General features: G+C 40.7%; 1 protein-coding gene across 2 annotated transcripts; it reads right to left on the bottom strand.

Annotated features, from left to right (window-relative positions):
• Positions 1 to 1,047: 1,047 nt before the first annotated feature.
• On the bottom strand, positions 1,048 to 24,583 carry cgnb (cingulin b). Of its 2 annotated transcripts, none has more exons than XM_028597102.1 (20): positions 23,446 to 24,583; positions 15,769 to 16,913; positions 15,595 to 15,689; positions 15,424 to 15,487; positions 11,216 to 11,313; positions 10,897 to 11,029; positions 10,616 to 10,828; positions 8,571 to 8,719; positions 7,331 to 7,451; positions 6,874 to 7,086; positions 6,652 to 6,750; positions 5,708 to 5,965; positions 5,441 to 5,611; positions 4,431 to 4,592; positions 4,158 to 4,247; positions 3,877 to 3,960; positions 3,639 to 3,757; positions 3,350 to 3,458; positions 2,531 to 2,694; positions 1,048 to 2,322 (listed from the first exon to the last, which is right to left on the bottom strand). In XM_028597102.1, the coding sequence occupies exons 2-20, from the start codon at positions 16,882 to 16,884 to the stop codon at positions 2,202 to 2,204; spliced, it is 3,579 nt and encodes a 1,192-aa protein (XP_028452903.1). In that variant the 5' UTR covers positions 16,885 to 16,913; positions 23,446 to 24,583; the 3' UTR covers positions 1,048 to 2,201. The 2 variants fall into 2 exon arrangements, with proteins under 2 accessions (XP_028452903.1, XP_028452904.1); XM_028597103.1 differs by lacking the exon at positions 23,446 to 24,583 and adding an exon at positions 22,986 to 23,289.
• Between the last annotated feature and the right edge of the window lie 392 nt (positions 24,584 to 24,975).

Genomic DNA, 24,975 nt, shown 5'->3' with positions numbered 1-24,975 from the left:
ATAAGGTCTATGACAGCTATACTATTATACAATAAGGTAAAACACTAGTAGTTAGTATTTACAGGTAAAATACACAGTACACATTTTAGTTTAACTTAAATATAGCTCATCCTGTTTAAATTATAATTGTTTTATTTGTCTCCAGATAGTACAGTAAGTGACCCATAACACCACATTGTCTGATAATCTATGTATGTATGTATCTGTTCCCTTTGACAGTAAATAGTAATAAACCTGCAACATCGACAGAACAGCAGGACAGAAGCAGGCCTTGATCTTGTATTCTCTGTATCCCTTTATCTAGTGAACTTGCCTCAGGTTTATTTGTATTTAAACTGGTTTCTCTTAAAGTCCCAGTTTATGAGCCAAAACCTTGTTTCCCTAACAGCTTTTATTGTAAAACGTAATTCTGAATTAGCACTTTATATTAATCTGCTAAACTTTCTTATTTTGGACAGTCATAGATGTATAGATTTTTGTATTTATCTTGTGACTTTCTTATTTATGAGGAAAACTGTAATGGTGGGGCATTTAAAGCATAAAATCTTCAGTGTTTGGTGATCGCCATGTTTGGACACACAGTAGAAGTGGTGCAGTGCAGGTTTAATGAAGTAAAGTAGGGATCAGAGGTGAATTAATTGGTACTGGGTTCAGTCCTGCTGCTAACTGGCACACCTCCATCAGAGACACGTACACAAAGCAGGCGGGTATGATGCAAAGGCTGCACCCATGGGATATGATGGCTCATGTGGCTTCCATCCTCATTGGGTTAGAAATTTAAAAAAACTTCTATACAACTTGACTGTTTCTAAAGGAGGCAGGGTGGCCTAAAGTTTCCAACATTTACTCTGCATTCAGAAGTCTTTTAGCTGAATCACTGAATCATCTCAACAGGTGTGCTGCGCTGTAGGTCACCTTATTCTCTGACCTCCTTTCACAGGAGCATGGAAAAATAGAATCTTTCTGTTTCATGAAATATCACAATACAATGAAAGCTCATTAAGATATTGGTATTAAAGTACATCAGAAATCAAGAAAAAAAAAATATATATACACAATATACATCTTTTTATTGTACACATTGTCCAATGTACTTAAAATATTCATCACAAATGTAACCAGCAGCTTTAATAGCATCCTTGCTTGTAATTGCCCAATACAAATTGTAAAAGTTTGTTTAAAATTGAATAACACCATCAAAATGTAATCTGGAGATGACAATTAGCATTCATCACAGCCAGGTTCAACAAAAAGAAATGTGGAACACTTCCAGTTTCTTTTAATAGGAATGTACAAGAAACGCAAACGCAGGCAAGTATATTAAGTACTATTAAATCATTACAGCAACAGCATATAAACGGAACACATGCACAGACAACATGAAGAAAATAAAAATAGGAAGCTACATTTTAAGGCATTTGAGTGAAAACATGCACATGAATTAAGCTTAGCAATATATTATACCACATCAGAAGTATGGTGGTTAAAGTAAAAAAGTCTATAGGGAGAGGAGTCATCTCTGAGGATACACAGTGCTACTGTACGTATTTCTGATTGTCTTGAGTATGCACAGCTAATAGTGTAAAAATATAGGCTGAGTTTAAATGGCCTGTCATTGTCACATTCAAAGGTAAACAAAACAAAACATAATATCACTTTCAATACACAAAGGAACACTTTGAGCTGCTAACAACACTGACAGATGCAACTTATCATGCACAAGCGAACACAGATATAAGACTGGAACAATAAGAAAAAAGTCTTATGTTATTTTTTGGTTTTGAATTTGCAAGTCTACTGTACAACCTCTGAACATAAACCATGCCACAGTGATGCGCTACCACAGTAGTGTATAGTAAATATAGTCAATACAAAGAACACACCTTTTTGAAAAGATTCAAGTACATGAAGTAAAACCTTGTATTTCTAAATATAACCAATTCTTCTCTTTAACTCCTCCTTCCTCTCTTTAAAAGAGACACAGAAAAGATCTCAAGACAGATAAAACAGTGAAGCAATCATAATCACAGCTGAAGGCTCAACAAATGCAATCTAATTATCCTGACAACCTGTCTGTGTTGGACTGCTACTAAAAATAAACAACTGCAAGGCAAGTATGTAGTGCATGGCAACTGAGTTCTTCACACAAGCGAGTCCTTGATGACCTGAGTGCCTCTCTCTGAAAAAAACGTCATCTTCCTTTAGCAGTTGGAGGTCTGTAGGTGGCTCTCGTTCAGGATGGAGGTGATGTTGGCATCCTCATCCTCAGAGCTTAAAGTGGAGGAGCCCAGAGCTGCAAGATGTGTGTGCTGCGATTTCCGCCTGAGATAAAAACAAAGAGAGACTCCGTTCTTTTACTTTCATACATTACACCTCAGTGAACACAGACATGTGTCCAGCTAGTTACTATAGAGTGCCACCTAGTGTAAAGAGGACACATGTTATTGATATGGTTACTTGTCAAATATTGAGAGTTAAGGAAGTCATCTTGCATTGTATGTGGAACGGTAAAATCAACATCAAGTCCTACTTTAGTTCAGTCTCCAGGGCTGTGACTTTGGCATGCATCGTTTCCTGGAGCTCCAGCTGCTCCTCCAAGTCCCTTAGAACCTTCCGACGGACTCCCTCCAAGCGCTCCACCTCTCCCTCGCTTTCGTCCACCTGCCGTTTCAACGCCTTCACACGCAGGGACAGCTGGGGACGTAGAGGGAGAGGCAAGGGGGTTAGAGGGGGACAGAGGAGGTCACAGGTGAAGACGTGGGTCGCGAGGGGGCAGAGGGGAAGAACCAAGATGGGCAGCGGGTTTGACAGGTGTGTGGGTTTGTAGGGAAGCTGCTACAGTGACATGAAAAAGGCTGAGGTAGCAGAAAGATGAGAGGGGAAGGGAGGTCAGGGAGCGTTCTGGTGACCAAGTGAGGTTGGGTGTGGGTCAGGAGGAGTACAGATTAGATTAGTCTTTTGAAAAAGAAGCAATTAAACTCTTAATGATTAAACAGCAGGTGTAGGTCAAACAGTATCCATCGATAACACTTTCTACATAATTAAAACAGCTAACATAGTACAAACAGAGTCAGGACACTTGAGACAACCACAGGAAAGTATTTGATACTTAAGACTGTACATTTCAACCGTCCAACATTAAAAGAATATTTGGGAAAATCCACTTATTTGGCTTCTTGCGTAAAGTTAGATGAGAAGAACAACTCTTTCGTATTAGAGTGGGATCAATCTCCTTATCTAACTCTCAGCAAGAAAGCAAATAAATGTTGAACTTTTTCTTTCACCAGTTAGATCCGGTTCGAGCATCAGCATTTAGTGTTTAACCAGCAAACACTAAAAAGATATTTACCTGATCTCTCTGCTCAACATGCTGGCTTCTCTCCTGGTCTAACGTGGCGTTTAGCTCTTTCAGTTTCCTGTCCAATCGTCTCTGAGAGGCCTGTATGCTGGCCTTCTCTCTTTAAGGATACATTCAGAATTCACACAATATGAGAACACTGCAATAATTTGACACAATTTTCTTGAATTTTTTTGTTTCCAGGTATGTTATGGCATAAAATGCCAAAAAAGTAGCTTTAGTATCGACAGTGACTGACTTTTGATACTTTGACTCATTAAAACATGAGTTGCAGTTCTACCTTTCTTCACTGCGCAGTCTCTCCTCCAACTCTTGAATTTTGTTCTCCAGCAGGCTGATTCCAGGCGAGGGCCGAGTCGGTCCCTCCATATCTGCCACGCGGGACTTCAACTCCTTCAACTGGGAGGGAAGTTGTACAGTCCGGTGAATAAATTACTGATTTTGAAAAACAAAGTTGTAACTGTGTGTGTGTGTGTGTGTGTGTTTGCATGTGCAGGTACCGAGTGGATAAACAGTACCTGTCTCTCTAGTGCGCTCTTGTCCATTTCCAGGTCATGTCTAGCCGAACGCTCCTGCAGCAGCTCTGAGCGAAGCTGGTCCACCTAAGAGGAGAAAGTTAGATGGGAGAACAGAATCAATAGGCAGTGTTAGTACAGCTATTATAGGATTATTTGCATGAAAGTATTCTTTGTTTTTACTTTCCATAATTTTGTTAATTTTTGTGTCACTATTTTGCCTCTGTGGCCTACTCATCGACATCTACCCTCAACAGTATTCATAACCAATTTCCATGTGGCACCTGATCTCTGCTACGTGTGATGCGGTCGTTTAGAAGCTCCACGTTGCTCCTCTCCTCATCCAGTTCGATCTCCATTATCTTAATTGTATCCTGTGAACGTACACACAGATAAACAGACAAATACATCTCAATCTGCCTGTATTTAAAGCTCAACTTCACATGCATCACTCCCTAAATATTTTACTCCATGTGCTGACACATCACCCTATCCCTGATTTACTCCCACCCAACTTTAGAATCCCCAGTTCATGACCTTTGACCCCAAAGCCTCACCTCCAGGCCCCTGATCTCCCTGGTGCGGTCAGTGTGGGTGCTCTTCTCTGATTCTAGTTCACTCTCCAAGTGTTTGAGACGGTTGTTGAGGAGGTCTCTCTCCAGCTGGGCGCTGTCTCTCTCCTCGCTGCACCCCAGCAGCTCCTTCTTCAGACGTGAAACCTAGAAACAAGATGGATGGGGCAATAATGCATGGATTTCACTCAACGTCCACTCATTTGCATCCAGTTTCTGTCTTTAAAAAAATCCCCCCAAACTCAATGTATAGTATGCTGGGCATGCATGCTCTTTTTTCCCACAAGAATGCCCTGTAACACTAAAAAAAGTTAAATACACTCTCAGACTAAATGAGGAATAAATATTTACATACATGTACTGTTTATACAAGTCTTAATGAATTCTATTAGTGGGTAAGGTTTGAGCACCAATTAATACTGCTGTACACTCCTAAAACTGCTTTATACAATCAATAAAGGAAAACCTTTAACTTTTACATCAACATTTGACGAGAAGTCCTTAAAGTGCCCAGGACTTCTAAGTAATGACAACAACACTGTTGGCGCGTCCACATGATACAGCCTTCTGTAATCGCGCACCACCCCCGCCCCTCCTCCACGCAGTTGCTAGTAGCCAAGGAGGACACAGAGGATTAAAAAAAAAACATGATTGACTCTTCAGAAGAGGTAATTATCTTCACTCTAGCTGCTGCTTCTAGCTTCTGCGTGGGAAAGTCACCGGACAACACAATCTTCTGAACAGAGAAATCCAGAGAGAGTTGTGTGGAGCTGATAGTCTTAATTATCTTTGTAGCAACTCATTTGGCAATGGCTTGAATGTAACGGACGTTCATTAATATCAAAAAGTTACCCACTAAAGCTTTACGTTATTATGGTTGGAGTGATCTTGTATTTCACAAAACATGTAATACTAAAACAATATCACACTTGTTTTTTACTATTTTAGAGGTTCTGGTTTTCATCCTTTCTATTTTCCAACCCATTTGTCCTCACTTCTTCCTGCTGTGCCTTGAGGTTGCTCTGAGCCCTCTGCAGCTCAGCCAGCCTGTCCTTGCTGTTGCGCTGGGCTTCCAGCAGGTCCTTCCTCGAGCGCTCCCTGTAGTCTTCAAGTTGTGTTTGCAGGGCGGCCACCGACTGACGGGAATCTCCCATCATTATCTCCATCTGGCGGCCGAGAAGACAGAAAGAGAGCAACAGCGGTGAATGAAAATATCTCTGTACATCAGCAACCGAGGACATTGTTCTAACCCTAACAAACACCTCTTTGTTAATCTTCTCCAGGGCTCGGTCCAGCAGCCTCTTCTGCTCCTCCAGGTCACTCTTGCCCCTCCTCAGCGCCTCCCTCTCCAGGTCTCTCTCCTCCAGCCGCCGGGTCAGCTCGTCCCTCTCCTTGCTCAGGCGGGTGGCTCCTCTCTTGGCCTCCTCCAGCTGAGTCTTCAGGGAGCGGTTTTCATCCTCCAGAGCTTCCACTGCCTCCTCCGCCTCTGGGCTCCGGGGCACGCTGGAGTGAAGCCTCGTCTGGAGAATGAGAAAATGTGGACTAATTTTGGTTTTATTACTATCATGCCATATGTAATAGTCATTTAATGTTGGGTATGTATGTGTCTTGAATTGTATGAGGCCATGTTAAGAAGAGAACAATATTCACCTCACAGCAAACCCATCTGTTTTTCATCTGACTTTGCAGTCTGTATTGTTATACCTGTTTTGCATGTAAAATGGGGAGAGTGACGACTAATGAAGAGCTTTAAGTCTTTTCATATTGAAGTACAGTTGTGTACAGTCTGTACTTCATTGCTCTGATCACTGCATTCTAACTCCAGCCCAAAATCTTTCTATGTATCTTAAACATATGTTGATTTGTATTTGCGTTGCACCTACAATGATTTGTCTATGACTCTGCTCTTCACATGATCATTTCACATCAAAGGTAACAAGATTATAGCACTTAAAACAGCTATACTGCGTTGCTGTTGCAACTCAGATGAGGCACAATGCGCATCTTATGCAAATTTATCTGGGAGGGATTATTTTCTGAGCTTACACGTTTGAGTTTTTCTTTGGATTTAATTTACTTCACATCTCTTGGTTGAAAATAGAGTCTGTGTGGGAGGTTATTTCTTTTGTTCTTGTACAGTATATCGGTTTATATAATTTTTCACGCATGTGTGTGTACAGCTGTGTTCCTTTTTTTTGTGCAGTACCATGCGGGCCAGCCTCTCTCTGAGGCGAGTGTTTGCTTCCTGGAGCTCCAGGTTGGTGCCGTGGTCCACCACAGTCTTTCCTGAAGACCCAACTAATGACTGCAGAGAGGAGCGGATCAAGAGAGAAAGATGACTGACTGTGCATACAACTTGCGGGGATCTTTCTATTTTGCAAAAAAGTGTCAGTCAATTATTTTCTATAGACTACAAATGAACCTTCACCTCCTTTGCCTTCTCGGACGCCTTTTCCAGCTCGGCCTTGTCTTTCTGCAACTGCTCCTTCAACCTGCTGATCTCAGACAGAAGCTCAGCCTCTTTTTCTCCACTTGCTTTCCTCAGGGCTTGAAGGGCCTCTCTCTTCTCGCCTAATTCGCTCTTTTGTTTGTCCAGATCAGCACGAGCCCGTTTCAGATCATCATGGCAACGCTGAAGCTCCTTGGGATAAGCAATCAGAGATGAAAAACGTGGGGGTGTAAGAAGAATGTGCCAGGTCGCATACCAATGTGATAATATGAGTACGGGTCATTCAAGTGTGCGTGTGTGAAGGAAAAATGAATGACACCACTGAAGCTTCAACCACAGGAAACCCTAGTAAAGAAACAATAATCATCCTATACAACAGAGGAGCTGAGACCCTGCGTTTTGCCCACACAGTGTGTGACTGACTGACGTGAATTACCTCTGCTAAAGAGCTGATATTGTCAGACGCAGGCATTTGTTTCTTCATGCCGAGCAGTGACTCCCGAAGATCTTTTAGCTCGCCCTCAAGTTTACCCTTCTCCAAACCGGATTTTAGCAGCCTGCGGAAAGAAAGTAGCTGTTAAAGAACACCCGGTGGTAACAGTAGCTCTATCTCTCACACACACACACACACACACACACACACACACACACACACACACACACACACACACACACACACACACACACACACACACACACACACACACACACACACACACACACACACACACACACACACACACACACACACACACACACACACACACACACACACACACACACACACACCCTTTAAATTGAAAAGCATCACTTACTTATATTCAAAATCAAGTATGTTAGGAATTAACATAGCAATTAATTCAGGAAATGTGTTGTTAAAATTGGATTATTGGAAAAAAACAAAACAATGAAACAATGATTACTATAACTTCATTAAGACAAATTCGATTTCAAAAAGAAGACTGCATGATTGTTTGACTTAATTATCACTGGATAACTGTTAGGAGAGCGTTCCCCAATCTAATGATCACAATCATCAGATACAAAATCCACTCTGATGTATGAGCTTTTCAAGTGAATTTCAGATTTGCTGATTTAAAACCAGGCTAAACCTACTCAAACCAAACATAGAGAGATTGATTTTCTTTCTCACATTCGACTGCTGATGACGTGCGTCCCACTCCTGCCAATCGAAAAGTTAAGTGAAAGAGTGCATGCATTAAAAAATAAGGCTGAACCAAAAACAGTATCTTCAGGATATCCACATAGATTTAACAGAACGAAGGTTTTCAGTGAGCACTTTAAATTCTTTGAACTGGTTGTAAAATGTATAAAATATGACAGAGTGTGTTTGATGCTTGTCTAAAGAGTTGCTGGGAATATAAGCATTGCTGCTGCAGCGGTGTGTGTTTGTCTTTTCTGTGAATCCAAAGCAGTGTTATGGCTACATAATCTGATGGGTTCAGCGTGAGATCTTAGAAGTACTGTATAAACTTCTATCTGAGGTCTTTAAAATGAAAATTGATTTCCACATAAGCAGGTCTTTGAACATTACTTCATGCCTATGCAATGTTTGTTTTTTTATTCTTTGAAGTTAGATACTAAGACAGATATAGTATGTGTATTCCAAGCTCACAATTGATTGATTTAGTTTAGAAAGGCTTATAGACACTAACTCCTCTCTGGTGTTGTGCAGCTCCTGTGCAGTGGTGTCCAGCTGTGTCTTCCACTGCTCTCCCTGATCTCTGCAGCTCTCCAGTTCTTCCTCCAGTGTCAACATGGAGGTGTTCACCCTTTCCCTCTCCTCTTCTATCTGCTCCTGGGACTGAAAACACAAAAAAACGATATGATCATTATCACGGGAGTCACTGTGATTACCCTTCTCATTATAATGACACGTAAAAGCAGTGATTCAAAACGGGGTTCACATGCGCAAATCTGTCCCATTTTCTTTTACTGTAGCTCAGCTTCTTTTTTAAGCAAATGTTCAGAACAAGGAAACAGAGATCTTTGGGCGTATGCCTTCATCAGCATGTCTTCACCATCTAAAAAAATTCTTCTACGTAAGAAATAACACCATAAAATATCAGACAAGATAGAGCATGGTACAGCCGTCACAAACAGCGATCCAACTACTTTAATCCTCCTCTCACCAAATAAATCACCACATCAAAAGCAGCTGCAACCTGTCTGCTTATTTCCTGCACTCGAGCTGCTTGATACTTTTTACCTGACACTGCTGTTACTGTTTCCAAAATCGGCCTAATGATCTATTTCTGTATAGACATATATGCTTCAAATTTCCTCTACACCACATCCTACAGCATGGCGCTCCATAAATAGTCTAACTTGGCAGAAACAGAAACTCTTCAATAGAAAATCAACTGGAAAAGTTTTGCATTACAATCTTGAGTAGCAAATATTCTCTTTTCTAACACTGCACACTGGGCTTAGCCTGACCTTATGATACTCTGATTCAGTGTTTGAACAATGCCAGCATACTGACACATTAAACAGAATGACAAGACAAAGCCTGGGTGTATATTAGGGTGGATGAAACATCAAGGCACAATTTAATATCGCCTTAAAAATGGAGGCAGGATGCACAAACTGCCTGACAGGTATAACTTCACTCCCACTGCATCTGAACAAAGAGATTCTCTGAAAAGAAAAAAAAATGGTCTTAGCACACAATGATGTAACAAAACAGAAAGTAATTACACTGAGAAATATTCATTGCGATTGCTGCATTGCAGGTTTTGCTGTAGCTGTCAAAGAGGTTATAAATCCTTCCTGGTAAATTGCTCTGTAATGTGCAGGCTTTTCCTTTGACACTAAAACAATATAATGAGGATTAACACCAGTGAATGTGAAAATATGTGTCCGTGTATAAGTTTTTGTTGAGTTCTAACACAGATATCAAAAGCTCAAAATAGAACAGACGTCATTTAAAAAAAAAAAAATCAAAATTGTAAACCAAAAATGCTGAAAAAGAAAGAAGAAAAATCTTGCACACAGTGAGTACACGTAGTCTTCAGTGTGCAGAATCTTTTGGTTTTTTCACAGTTTATGAGCCAAAGCACCTGTCTAAAAGACTTTCTGTAGTGCAAGAAAGTTGCTGAAATGGACTTAAAGACACACATAAAATGGAGCTGCAGCTGACCCACTCTTTTAAAGCGATATTTATTAGTGTCTTGCTTGTTCTTTGTTCAGTTTACTGAATCACTTGTGTTGGTTCAGTGACATCAGAGTTACTAAACCAACACTTTTTTGTTTTATTGAACCAGTTCCTCCCGTTGAGATAAGAATCTCTTTTTTCAGAGCTCATCTGGTCAGAAACACACCCGGACAGACTATTCCTACATTAAAGTAACTGCACATGAATAAACGTAGTACTTAAGACAAATGTCAGAACTCAGAAGCATCTATCAGGGCTGCTGATAATCACGCAGAGTTTAAGGGACAGATTTTCTGGAAGAGACAGTTTAGACAGTCAAAGTCTCTTGGGTCTTCTCTGTCTCAACTGCACAGTTTTAATCTTTTTATCTCCATCTTCATCATTTTTAATCTAATAAAAAAATGTTTTGCTGATAAGTTAAGCCTGAACTCTCAAATACTGACAACCACAGATGAATCCATTTCAAGAACTTATGAGCTACATCACGGTCACGTTTTGTGTGATTGACTCTCTGCACAAAATGCAAATGACAGTGCCATCCACCTGTGTGACCTGCTCCATAGTTGTTCTCAGGTTCTCCATGTCCTCACTGTACTGCTCCCTCAGAGTCTCCATCTCTCTGTCATGGCACTCCACCTCCTCCTTTAGCGCCCCCTTCAGGGCCGTCAGCTCCCGCTCCCGCTGGTGTAGAATCTCCTCCTGGCGCTGACGTAACATGGCAGCCTCAGCAAGGTCGGCCTGCAGAGTCATCACATCCTGCAGAAAGACAGTCAATCAGACAAGAAAGCAAACAAGTCTGGTGTGCTCCCCGGAGTGAAACTTACCAACTGCAGTGAGTCTGAGTGAGGGGAGTTTTCTGAACCCCTCCTCAGCTCCTCCTGAAGCTCAGCCAGCTGATCTTCCTGTAGGCGCAGACGAGACTCTGCCCCCTCTCTGGCTGTGCGCTCCTCGGCCAGTCTACACACACACACACACACACACACACACACACACACACACACACACACACATTGACAAAAAAGCCACAGGAGCAATAAGTAGAAGCTTATTATTGGTTGTTAAGTGTGCACGCTGTACATGCAAAACCACACACACCCACCCATGCATACACAGACACACAGGTACAAGATAACTGGTCCTTACTCATCATGGACTTGCTGCAGTTCTTTCTTGCAGCGATTAAGTTGCTCCTGAAGCTCCTCGAGGTTCACCTTTTTGAAGCTCCCATCAGATCCTCCCTTCTACACACACACACACACACACACACACACACACACACACACACACACACACACACACACACACACACACACACACACACACACACACACACACACACACACACACACACACACACACACACACACACACACACACACACACACACACACAATGTGTGAGAGATTGAGGGTGAGACAGAGAAAAAGAGGACAAAGAGAGAGGACTGGAAACATTGCAACATTGCCATTCAATGTCGACCTTGCAAATACATTATGCACTCTGTATTATCTGAAACTTTAAAAGAAGAAACACTTTTGGATTCCTTGCCCTAGTTTCAGACAGTCAAAAATCTTTGGGAGAAGAGGCCCTGCCAGTGTGCTCAGACATCATCAAAAAAAAAACAATCTCCTCACATTAACAACTCTCTCTGACAGGCTGCAGGGGAGCAGAGCCGGAGCAGCAGAGCCAGAGCACCGTCGCCCACACCGCTCCGCCGCTCATCAAGGCTTCTGAAAAGGAGATGTAAGTGCAGCCTGCCCATGAAACCTCTCTCATCCTCCTACACACTCATTACATGGACGCACACACAGAAGCAGAAGAAGAGAGACAAAGCGAGGATCACGGACGGTTGCGCTCCTCAAGGGACCTCACATTTGTTTCTTATCAGTGATGGATTATGAAGATGTACTTTGAATAGATTTGTTTCATTTTCTTATCTATCCCTGCAGGACAGTTTGTAGATTATCCCGTTCTGGGACATTTCTCTTTGTCCTCACAAGGAGATCATTAAAAGAAGATAACATAAGTTAATTTGAGTGCTTTGAGTGAATTGCATCTTTGTATCCTTATGTGTATTAATTATCTAAAATAAAAGAGACTCTCTTCTCCTGCCTTGCAGTCTTAGCAGAAATACTTGAGGATGATGTGATTACATAATGCAAAGGAGATTCAATTAAAGTCTGATCTAATATAATAGAGGATTTGGTCTCGATAGCCACCAGTCCAGTGGTTCCCAACAAGGGGTCGCAAGAAGATAACATTTTTTTTTCCTGTCCAAACTTAGGTTTATCTTTTCAGACTTTCTTCTTACTTTTGCTTTTTTCCTCATTAATTACTAAATAATATTACACTTCAGGCCTAGAGTTGCAAAGTAAGAGGAGAATCTGATTCTGGAAGTGTTTTTCAGTTATTCTTTATTCCTATTTTTCTATAAATTATTATCCTCATTGAAACTTAACATAGAAACTCCACTCACTGAGTGGAAGCTAACACATTTTAAACTCATTGATTCTTGCCAAAATGCACTTTGGGAGTCATAGTCAACTTATTTCCTTACATTTTTATGAATTTCCACTTTTATCCAAGGACCAGATATTTTCGCAATAGTTGATCTTTTGTAATGATAATTCAACCAGAAGAGTTTAATGCTGATCCAAGCTGTAGAAGAACTCCAGCTGGGAGTCACATAACATTATTTATGGGAAAAATGAATGGGACTTTTTAATACGGAAAAAGGAGTGTCCAATATTTCAGCTAAAGCAACCTGAGAAGGAATAATCACTCTTTGGTTGAAATAGTTACAACTTGTAAACATCCAATCCAACTTTATTTGTAAAGCACATTTAAAACAACCAGGTTGACCAAAGTGCTGACCTGACCCAACATGTGCAACCTGACGAGGGGTGGCAATAGGACATTAATTAATTAATACATTTTTAAGGGGTAAACCTGTGCTCTAGTCCTTTGTAATTTCGAACAAAAAACAGTGATCAGTGTTCATTTTTTTTCTACAAACACAGACATACATACGTTCTTGGACTAAGGTAACACACAAGCATCTGATCCTCAATTAACCGGGGGAGCAAACAGGGTGTCAGTGCATTAACTCCATCACTCTCCCACTGACACACATTAACTGGCAACACTGCATTAGACCAGTCAGAACACACCACAAGCACTTAGAAAGAGCCACAGACGTTGTTGGTACAGAGGGAATGTGAACCCTGCTTTACATTACCCTCTGAAATGCAGATAACTCCCTGACATCGGACATTTCAGAGTTATGTGCCACTGATTGTCTTTGGATGGTCCTTTCATAACACACACAGACATTAATCTGATCCTGCTCTGATCTTATGTTTTGGCTTAATACAGACTCCTGCAAAGGAAATGAGGATTACAAGGTAGTACCTTGTACAAAAGACTTGCTGTACCTTGAAGGTACAGCAAGTCTTTTGTGCCTACAGCAATTAGACTGCAATAGACTTAAAAACTCTTAGGCATTTTAAACTATGAGCATACTGTATATATCAGCACTCAACTATTTTATTTATTCATACATGCTTGTCATGTTTCTTCAATGTTCTTACTGCTTTGTCTGTCTTGTCCTTGTTTTTCTTTCTTTTAATGTTTTGTATTTATGTTTTTAGTGTTATGCAGTAGGCTGTATAACAATGGAGCGTGTAATGATGACCACATGAATTTCCTACTTGTGGATAATAAAGTTTACCTCGACATAAGCAAAATGTTGGTATAGAGGCAGAACTGAGAAATCAGCCACTAAATCTACTAAAGTGGAGAGCATGGTTACAGCCATGAAGAACATGGAGGCTTTGTACAACAAGACCCCTCTGAGAAGGCTCTGTCTCACCCGGCAAGCCAACCCCCAGCTGGTGCAGGGTTCCAGTCCAACTCAATTATTGATGGCTCTCAGTGACTGCGCCCTTAACACACACTGAGCCCTCAACAGCTTTCCTCTGCAGGTGCATCGTTGCAAAGACGACCAAACAATTCACAGGCCGCAATGGTCGCAAACACACTGGGAAGTACATAACAAGGGGTCTTACGTAATCAAGTGCATGTAATATAAGAAGCTAAGGACACAAAAGCATAACTTCTGTATGTAGATTTATGCAAAATGATGCAAATGTAAAGGAAGTAGTGTGCTCATGCTCATAAAAAACATGGCACAATCTATTTTAATAAGGTGTCACAGGAGCACAAAGGAGCAAAGATGGCACCAAAATTGAGGAATACTCAGCATGCTCTTTGGTTTACGCATTTTTTGGCCTGCCCAAAGAGGATCCTTGGAGACAAAGTGAATGAAATAGAAACTTCATATCCTCAGAAAAGAGGACAGGCTGCCAAACATCTAGTAGCATCTTTACAAGAGCTGCTCTGTTGAGAAGATGCACTTCACAGATACCAATACACTTTTGTTTGACCATCATGCTGAGCCCACACCACAACAGCTTATTGGATTAGAAATGTGTGCAATGTCTTAGTTTTATAAATGCATACAATCAATTTGGCAAGCTTTTTGTAACGAGGGAAGCTTTTAAGTTAGATGGCTGCAAAACAAAAGAAAAATGAATTATGCTACTATAAATTGTAAGGCAACTACTGCTGCTAGCAGTTAAAGATCACCACTCTCATGTCTGTATGGTATATACGAAGCCAGCAGCCAGTAAACTTAGCAGAGCATAAAGACTCTTTAGAGGTGCTGATAGACAGATGTCGCTACCTTTGGACAAAGTCAGGCTAGCTGTTACCTCTGTTTACAGTCTTAATGCTACGCTAAGCTAACTGCTAACTAAACCTGCTGGTTTTAGCTAATATTTACTTTACAGACATTCAAGTTGTATCAATCTCTTCATCCAACTCTCTGCATAACACAGAAAAGCACATTTGTTAAAATGTTGAACTATTTCTTTAAAGGCACAATCTGTAATAAAAATGTAAACGAGGGTATTAATCCCAAATTTAACTGGCAGATATTGTCAAACATGGTACTAACAAGAACAACAACAAATTTATTAACGTGTGACAAAATAATCTCAACTCAAAGGTCCACTTAGAAGCTTTTTTTTCGTGCTTTCAACCAAATCTCATGGTCTTCCCAGTAAATGGAAGTGGCTCACGTGCAATCACGTGAGCTAGTTCTATTTGCTGATGAAGACAGTGAAATATGGTTGAAAACTACATGGACATTTGAGTTGATATTATCTGTAACACACACTAAATAGAACAAACTTCTATTACGTTGCTGTTTTCTAAGTAAAAGTCAGTATGTGTATATGTATCTAAAAAATACCTATAAAAAAAAAAAGGGCATTAATGTTTTCTCGTACCTTAAAACTGTCAGTTGTGTCATAGACGTGGTTGACCTTGCTTTTCAGGTATCTCTCACTGGTGCTGATGAGGAAACAGTGGACAGAGAATTAGATCAGAAAGGCATATATATTTGTACACACTAACAATGATTCTAGCCATATAGGATATCATGCTTGTAGTTTATTTACCCATCTTTAAGGATGTTGTGATTAGCTTCCTTCGCTTGAGCTTCCTCCCCATTGATGACCTCTTTGCTTTGATGCAGGCTCTTCAGAGTTATCGCCTTTAAATAGAGAGTTAGAGTAAGAAAACAGACACAAAACAAAGAGAGAATTTAATACTTCACAATTGCTGGTACTTACAGGTTTTTTGGCTACAGCTGGATGGGTATTGGCAACAAACTTCCCTGGTGACTTAAAGCTCGGCTTGGGAGCCTCAAGTGCCGTCACTTTGGAAACAGATGCAGGGCTGCTTCCCAGGCTTTTGCTCGCTGGCGTAGATGACACCAACAAATTGGAGGAGGTAGACAGAGGAGCAGCGTAGGGATTCAGGATTGGAGAGCTAGGTGAGGGAACCTCATGCTGAACATCTTTTCTAGCATCAAGACTTCTTGACCGCCTGCGCTCGTCAAACCTGAGCCGCTGCCTCGCTCCAGAGCGGCCTCTCGTCTGCGGGGCGCTGGCTGGTGTCCCACTGTTGAACTTACTGATGAGCTTGTTGATGGGAGCCAGGGAGTTGGTGTCGATTGCAGGGATGGCCACCTCATTAGCTGATGCTGGAGGTTCTGGAAATGATTCCGAAGGGGAATACATGCTCTGTTTTTTCCCACTGTATCTCCCCAAAGAGCCAGTGTAACCAGAGGGAGTTAGCTTGACCCCTTTGGGTTCCATACTGTTTAATTTAACTGGTTTCAGCCCTGCCTCATTATACTTGTCATTACTAGTCCTATCTCTGTTTTTCTCTGTCTCACTTGTTGCTTTGAGTTGGGGTTCAGCTTTTGGCCTCTCACCCTGTCTGCCAGCTCCACCCTCCTCCTTCCCTTGTGTTCCTGCTTGACCGTCACCTGGAGGTCTTTTATGAGGGCTCCCAAAAATCTCCCTTACCTCATCCTCTGCTGGAGAAACAGGGGAGTGTGCTCTATTTACAGCAGGGCTATAAGAGTTTGCTAATTCTGTTGGTTCTTTATTCGTTTTGGGAAGGCTGTTGCACAGTGAAGGTGGCCCTGTGCTGGGGGTGGGAGTGTTGAGCTGAACCCCGTACGAGTCACCTTTCTCGCCATCTTTCAGGACCACATAAGGCTGTCCAGAGATACCCTGAACGTGCACTGCCACCCCATACTTATTGGATGGAAGGGTTGCACTGTTGTTTCCTCTGGATTTATCGGGATAACCTCCGCCTGTGTCATGGAGGTCCTTGATGAAGCGGATCTGAACGCCGTAATCCACAAGAGGCTTCCTGTCAGTGGACAGAGTGCTCATGCTGACTTCCTGGTTTCTGTGCAAGCAGCCTGGGCAGACACGGAGGGGAAAACAGCAAAAATGAAAATCAGGTGAATCAGTGGAACAAGTTACGAAAGAGAGAATACTGAAAATGAAAGTCTCGAGCTAAGACCCCCTTTTTTTCTCTATTCCACAATACAGACGAGCCTTTGTTTCAGCTGTTACACTCTTAAGATGAAGAAGATTAAGTTCTTTTGACTTTTACTGTTACCAGGCTTTACAAAGGGTTATTACACCCTAACTCAGATGCCTCCTTTTTACCTGCATGTGTCACTCCTAAGGTGGATTTACTCTGACTCAACAAGAATATCAGATTACTGGTATAACTTGATGAAGCAAACATCTTCTCTTGCTGCTCTACAGGTTTAGTTCCTTCTCAACCAGAATGACTGTATTATTGTTATGACAAATATGCCACTTGGGCACTAAGAACCTCTTTGTACAGGTATAGGCCTACTTTTCCAGAGGGTTTGATGAGAAGGCAGGGAAAACAAAGAGCAGGGGGGTATTGCACAAAAGCAGAATTTATAATTCCAGGATAACTGATAAAGCGAGGCTTGACCTAGTCTAATCTGTGCATCCTGGCTTGGTGCGTTTCACAAAGGCCAAGCCAGGCTGAGGAGGAGAGAGGTCGAGCCAGGATGAAGTAATTTGGATAGATGTGCGTTCACGGCTTTTGCGAGGTCGATCCCAGATTTACTGATGCTAAAATGGAGAATATGCGTTGTGCATATACTTTACACAGAGTGAACAGCAGCTTCTTGTGGAAGTATGATGAAGTGAAACACATTATTTGTAAAAAAGCATGGCCGCTGCGAAAGAAAGCATGGCAGATATTCGCAGACCGACTGAATGCGTAAGCAGCCTAAAAATATACATTTACTGACCACTGCTCTGAATTGTAACCATCATTATTGTACAATTCAAGGAGTTAGGCTAATTATTTGCACAAATGAACAGTTGTACTCTTTGCCTTGAAAGTGGGCAGAAGCCTAATGTTACTCAGGAAATTTACCATGAATTACAACCACTAATCTACAATGCTAGGCTGATAGGCTAAAATATAAATTGCCTAAGTAACATTAACTTCCACTGCTTCCTTTTCAGGCAAATTGTACAACCGTTCGTTTGTGGAAATAATTAGCCTAACTTCTTGAATGGTTTCATTTAAGAGCATAAATGTATATTTTTAGATATATCATTCAGTCGGTCGCTTCTGCCTCGCTTGTTCTCACTGTTTTTTTTACAGAGGCTGGGTTTCCTTCTTTACATATTATATGCTTTGCTTCCTCCTATATAGGGACATAGAAAAGAAAGACACTGAAGAAATTGGACTCTGAAATCTTGAAACTATGAAGATAATTATGTGATAAATTTAATGCACACTGTAAACATGACTGTAACAGAGTATTCATCAGTTATATTGGTGTCCTCTCCCTGTTGTTTCATGAATGTACAGTAGCCTGCACTATATAGTTACTGGTCCAGTGAACTCAGACTATAATTAAGGAGGATTGTACAATTAGGATAGGTTTTTAAAAATGTACAATATAGTCCCAGTTTACTGGAGAGAACACAAATTATGTGCTATGGCAGATACAATGCACATGGAAGAGGAACATACATGATCCTTTAATGTTAAAGAATAAAAAAAAGAAATAAATCAACTAAAATAATTAAAAGGTGCATTAGTCTCTGACCAGTCTGCCGTTGTTAGAACCACTAACACATGTACAGCACTTTATATATTATCATTCATCACAGACTTAATTTAAAAACACATTTGCAACTGTATCAGCCTTTTCTAATTAGCCTGGTCAGGAGCAGACTAGCTGCACAGAATAAATCTCCATGGTAACTTAGGTGCTCTGCTTTTGTACAACCAAGTCAATGCTAAAATCATCCAGGATAACAGGAATATCCCAGTTTAATCCCTTATCCTGGTTTTGTGCAATAGCTCTCAGGAGTATGCCTGTGTGTGTGTGTGTGTGTGTGTGTGTGTGTGTACACACGGAAGTAATCAATATGTTGCCTCTAATTTAATATTGCATGCTGACTGTGTTTATGTTTTCATCCATTCATTATTAATGATGAGTTTTAGGTATTTTTTTATGTATTCGAACTGCTGGAAAGTAGAGAGTGAGAGAGATCTAAATGTCTTTTTGACTTTGATATTGGGAAAAGAGAGGAACAACTGGAACAATTGAACCTGCTGTATAGGTGTGTAGGTGGTTGACTTTACATGAGTGGATATATATTTGCACTACTGGTGGCCACAGTGGCAACTGACCGCCTGATACTGACAGTTTGTGTTGTGTTTTACTGACTTTAATATTGTGTTAAAGGGGCATTCCATTGATTTTACACAAAACGGTTAGTTTACTTGTCAAGAGGCGTACTACTCAGCCTGTGAAGTTGTATAATGTCTTCTGACATTAGTCAGAAGACAAAATCTGAGAAAATAACCCAGATGATGTCACCAGAGTTATCTCAGCTTAAAAGACTAAGAATTTATAAAAGAAAGTCTGCATTAGGGAGTATGGAGTTTGAAAGATGTGAGTATTTACTAGACAAGGAGGGTCAGAAAAACAATGCTATATGTTGGCTAGTCTCACTTTGCCAGACCTTCCTCCACAGCGCTGCAAAGGAGGGTCTGGCGATTCCACACAGCATTCCAGGATGGGAGGAAAACGTGCTCTGGTTTATTGGCATTTCTTTAAATCAATCGTCTTGGGAACCGCTGGAAAATAGCCTCGGGAAGGAACTTGTTTTTTTTCATGATGGGAAATGTAGGATCCCAACATGCCACTTTCCTAAAGCCAAATGGTGTGTTATCTGTACACATTTTAAGCTATCCACGTGTATGTCTACGCTGTATACAGCAGATGTAAACATACCCACCCCGTTGCGTCGCCGCGTTGTGTGTTATTGCGAGAACGTGACGTACTGGGCTTTAGTAACACAATAAACAGTTGGGTTTAGAAAAGAAACATTGGGGAAGGCTTAAAAAAGCCTGTGTTTTACCCATCAGTCACCCCAACCAACCTCCTTATGCGGACCTACATCCCTTTATACTACTCGCTACGGCAAAAATTCACTCGTAACATGGGTCAATGGCGGGCGAATTGCGTTGATAAACACGCTAAAAAGCGATCATGCTTCTTGATAACACGCCAAAATGGCATACGAATTGGCGTGTCATACATACGCCACTTCATGAGATCAGTCTGAGGATCCAGGATTCTTGGAGCTTGGATCATTCTTTTTTTTAAATTTATGTCTCTTGTTTGAGTTCTCAAACTATATGGAAGTGGAATAGCCGATCAATATCTAACCAAAGAGATATTGTGTTATACATAACAAAGAAAACCATATATCCTCACATTTGAGAAGCTGGATCCAGTATATGTTTGCTTAAAATGTATGATTGAAACCATTAATCAAAACATTAGCAGTTTATAGACTAAAACTCAGTCAGATACAATGCTAGTAATCTAACCTACGCATGTCCACCTTATATGCTCTGAAAAAGGGCTTGGTGATGAACACTATGAGAAGGTGAATACTCCTTCAATTGTCCAGGCTCTGTGGAGCATTAAACACTGGGGGCTATGTCAGGAATGGGCCTCCCCTCTCTGTGTTTCTGCCTTTGCCAGAGTCTCCACAGTCACCAGACTTCAGATAGACTCACTCAGGCGTAGACTGTTTACTTTGAGCAGTGAAGGCACACACGCCGGCTCAAGTGTGTGCACATACACACACAACTTGAAAGGGCGTGCACAGACATATGCACAAACCTGCTGTGCAATCCCCATCTGATAGCAGGTGGTTGATCTAATAAGAATCACTGTTTTTCAGTGGCAAGAAAGTACTAAGTAATTATGTTAAAACGTGTTATTGCTGTCACATCAAAGTATTATTTCTCTTGAACACATTCATGTTTGTATTGAAGCGCTGCTAAAGCTGGTTTTTGCTTTACAGAGCTCACCATTGTACTCCAACCCTGGTCTGTTTCCTTTGTCCAGCACCTACAGATGTGACTCTCACAATAATTAAAATGTAACCGACTCTAACTGACCGCTGGTTATAGTGTAACACAAAGCACCTTGACTGGCATTGAGGTTAGATATGTGAATCAAAGTCAGCCTTTGTCTTTCCTAAAAACATTCTTAAGATTCCAGACGTTCCCTTAACACTCAGGATCACGCGTGGTTTGCATTTGTATTAATAAAGACAGATTAGGAGGAAACTGAAAAGTAGGGCAGCACTCACTATAAAGCCTATACATGCGGAAAACTGTCCACATAGGCAGTAAATAGAAAGTGAAGAGACCCCACACTTAAAAAAGACGACAAAAAATACAGCACAAAACAAATTAATTCTGCCATTCAAACATAACCAGATTTGCAGACCATGTTGCACACTGGACAGCAAAACAATGACCTCAAGGTTAAAAACTACTTCTGTTGGGAAATCTTAAAAAGAAAAAAAAAGAAGGAAGATATAAATGTTTATTGTCAAGTGCTCAGCCCTCAGCTGCGGATCACTGGTCACACAGAAAGCTCCCAGGTGTAAATACTGTATGTTCCTTGGGTAAATACAGATTTCAAGGATCAGGTTTTGTTCAGCAGCTAGCATTTGAGAAATGCTTGGTGACAACAGGATCACCTCCTCTGGTGCTCTCTCTTGTCACAAGGAATGGCTGTGTCAACAGACACAGGAATGTCACCAAACGGGCCTATCTGCCATCACCCTTCCTTTTCTCCTCACCCAGCTCATTTTCCCCTGGCCCTGTTCCTACACCCTCCTCTGCCTCCTACAACACGTCTGATCTTCAACTTTCTCCCACAGTGTCTCCTGCCCTTGGGTATCTGAACAAGACGACAAGCTACTTTTATACTAGGGCTAGGTGATTTGGTTGAAATCAATGGCAGTAGGCCTATATTATGAGAGGAGTTATGAGATTAATCAAACAGAGAGGTAATTGGAAACAATTCTGACAATTGATAAAAGTCATTTTTCAGACAAAAACTCAAAACATTCACTGGTTCCAGCCCCTTAAAGAGGATTTCCTGCTTTTCAAGTATGTTATAAATCCATGTAAAATGAAAATCTGTACGATTTGGACTGATGGTTGGACAAAACAAACCCTCAGCTCTGGGAAATTGTGATTGACTTTTTTCTGACATTTTATAGCCTATTGATAGAATAATCAATAATGAATGTTTCTGTGTGTGTGTGTGTGTGTGTGTGTGTATATATATATGCATGCACAATCATATAAAATAAAATAATGAAATTGATGTTCAATGCAATTAACTGTGTTTATGCTGCATTACATCATGTAACTCTTCATACATCCAAAACACAAACTTACAGTATTTCACTAATTTTGTTAGTTTTTAAGTATATGTATTTGCTTGGAACACATAATTCAGATAGCAATCACATTATATGGACATATCACCATTAGATTTTAATCAAAGTCAATAAATGACAACAATGAATTATCCCCCAGCTTTAGTTGAGACAAATAACAGAAAATGTCAATAGGCTAGAGTTTGTTTTGGGGTAAGTACAGTTAAAACAGAAAAGCCAGACTGTCAACTACTGCAGTTACCAGTATTGTGGTTTGCGTTGGAGAGGTCTGTGCAGGTTATCTTGTGTTAATCATCAACAACGAGGTAAAATCAGTCCCTCATTAAAAGGTACATGTTTACATAAACACCTTAAAGTGAGCTTCAAGTGTGTCCCAAGCACAAATTTTAGGTCAGGACTATTTCTACCACACCTCCCAACTGCTAGTGAGTTGTAAACTATGTTGGCAAGAATATGAGGGACTACCATGAGGATTATCTTTTTATCCTGGAGTTCGATAAAGCCACATACATCTGACCAATACAAAGGCTGCATTGTATTTTCGTTCAATTATTTACACAGCTTGACTGATAATTTAAATAATATCACTTTGAAATTCATACCATTATCTAAAGTAAAGATACTTTATTCAGGAGAAACCATAAGAGCAGAGTAAGCTCCCGAGCACCTGTCTGCTCCTGGATTAATTGCGTCACACTTACCTACTCGGTCAGTCAGTATCGGTGCGCGTCGAAACCACCGGCTTGTTTACTCGAGCCAACGGGACCACGAGCATAGCAACAAGGTAAACAACCGAGGCACCTGCCTCCGAACGCGTCCTATGCATTTGAAGCCTTTACCTGCTATAATAACCTCTCATATCCTCTTTACGCGGCGCAGTCAGATCCAATTATAGACGGCGGCGGAAAGCGAACAACAAAAGCCTGATGCTTGTTCTCGGTCATTTTCGTGAGCAGGAAAAGCTGGGCACAGGACGACGACTGTCAAATCCAATCACAAAGCCACAGGTGTCCATGTCTGCTTATCCAATTGTTATTAAATGCCCGCTCAGCAAAAAAAAAAGGGTCTTACAGTGTTGCACTTTCCCCACAAAAGTAAATGTACAGTAAAAAAATAAAAAAATAAAAAGCAGCAGCTGTGTGAATACTTATTCTACTGCACCTGCAAAGATGATCCAAATCGCGAAATGTTGCTCCCTCCTCAGTCAGAGCTCCTGTACCAGTCCTCACCGCAGCAGCAGCTTTGTACAGTGTTGGTGGGATGAGAAGATGTTACTCAATGAACTGAGGACATCGGGAAATTTCTCCCCCGCTTCCAGTGCAACCTGTTGCCAGCACATCGGATAGTCATCGTCCCGCCTCAGGACCGACTTCATTGGTGGGCGGCTCCCCGAAGAGGCGGGGCCTGCTGTGGGCTCAGTTTCACCTCTGTACACACGCACAACACGGGTTCATTATTACAGAGATGCGGCTAGTGGGACCAGTTTCTACAGAGGTGTTGTGGAAAATAATTCCTCAATCAATTTAATTTTTTGTGCATGGCAGTATTGGCCTATAATTATATCTAATACCATTGCAGATCAGGATAAATGCTGATCAATACTGAGGCTAAACTAATGAACCGGAAAAAAAGCTACCGTTAGTTAGCAGGGTACAATGCAGGTTAAGGTACAAGGCTATGAAACTGCATTTAGAACAATAAAAATAAGGTATAATTTAACTGACTTTAAAAACTCTGTGGAAAATGTTAGCTCTACTGCAACTTTTGACTCACTCAACTATGATAAATCTTCTTCACTTATCTCTATACATCAAAAGGCTGTGTCTATGTGAACGAACAATCTTTGTTAAGATCCTCACAAATTTAATTAAATATCCAAATAATCTCCTAATCATTTGACGTTTTCTGAAAATGTAATTTGGTACCAAGAATAGGCAAAAAAGACAGATGCATTTCTTTGATAGAACTCCATTTAAACCCAAGTAAATAATTTATAATTCATCTTAATTTATTGTTAAATTTTTTGTTTCCCTCATGGCAAATGGTCTATTTTTGAATGTGCAACTGACCAGCTGTGCCCTGAATTCCCTTTGTTATGCTATTTTAGCATTTCACTGGAATCAATTTGAAGTGTACCAATTGAATGTTCTCCATTATACTTATAATTGGTACCAAATTATTTTTTTTCTCCAGGAAACATTTTAGGAAATTATTAGGACATTATTCATCAATCCGTTTTTCAAATGAATTCCACAACTAACCAAGAAGGTAACCTTAAAGCAAATCCCTGATGACCAAGGAAAAATTCAACCGTAAACACAGTTAATAAAAAGGTATCTAGCTGTAACTCTGAGCATTATGGCAAAGAAATTACATTTTCAGTTTCATACAGGTTTTACAACCCTCATTTTAATACAACAATTAGCAAACAAATAAAAAGAAAGTAAATAAAAACAGACATGGACAAGTACAAAAAAAAATCTCTTTACTTCAGAGTTCAGTACCTTTCCCTTCCCCACCTGGTGTGGGATTCACTGGTTCCTCCAGGTCCCACCAGGAGGCACCAGAGCAGAGCAAGAGCACAGCAAAAATAAGAGTACAAAACAAAAAGGAACAGCTGAGAGAGCAAGAAAAGAAAGGCAACTTGGACATTGAATAAAGAAAAATAAGGACAGAGAAAAGGAAGAATAG

Source organism: Perca flavescens, chromosome 14 (assembly GCF_004354835.1).
Source record: "Perca flavescens isolate YP-PL-M2 chromosome 14, PFLA_1.0, whole genome shotgun sequence".
Classification (NCBI taxonomy): domain Eukaryota; kingdom Metazoa; phylum Chordata; class Actinopteri; order Perciformes; family Percidae; genus Perca; species Perca flavescens.
Note: the sequence above shows the minus strand (reverse complement) of the source record. Positions and strands in the feature narration are given on the sequence as shown.

Coding starts and splice junctions, on each gene's coding strand:
- cgnb (XM_028597102.1), bottom strand. CDS start 16,884: ATGAGCACTCTGTCCACTGACAGGAAGCCTCTTGTGGATTACGGCGTT. Junction 15,488..15,594: donor CACAACATCCTTAAAGATGG/GTAAATAAACTA, acceptor TTTCCTCATCAG/CACCAGTGAGAGATACCTGA. Junction 8,720..10,615: donor CTATGGAGCAGGTCACACAG/GTGGATGGCACT, acceptor TTGTGTTTTCAG/TCCCAGGAGCAGATAGAAGA.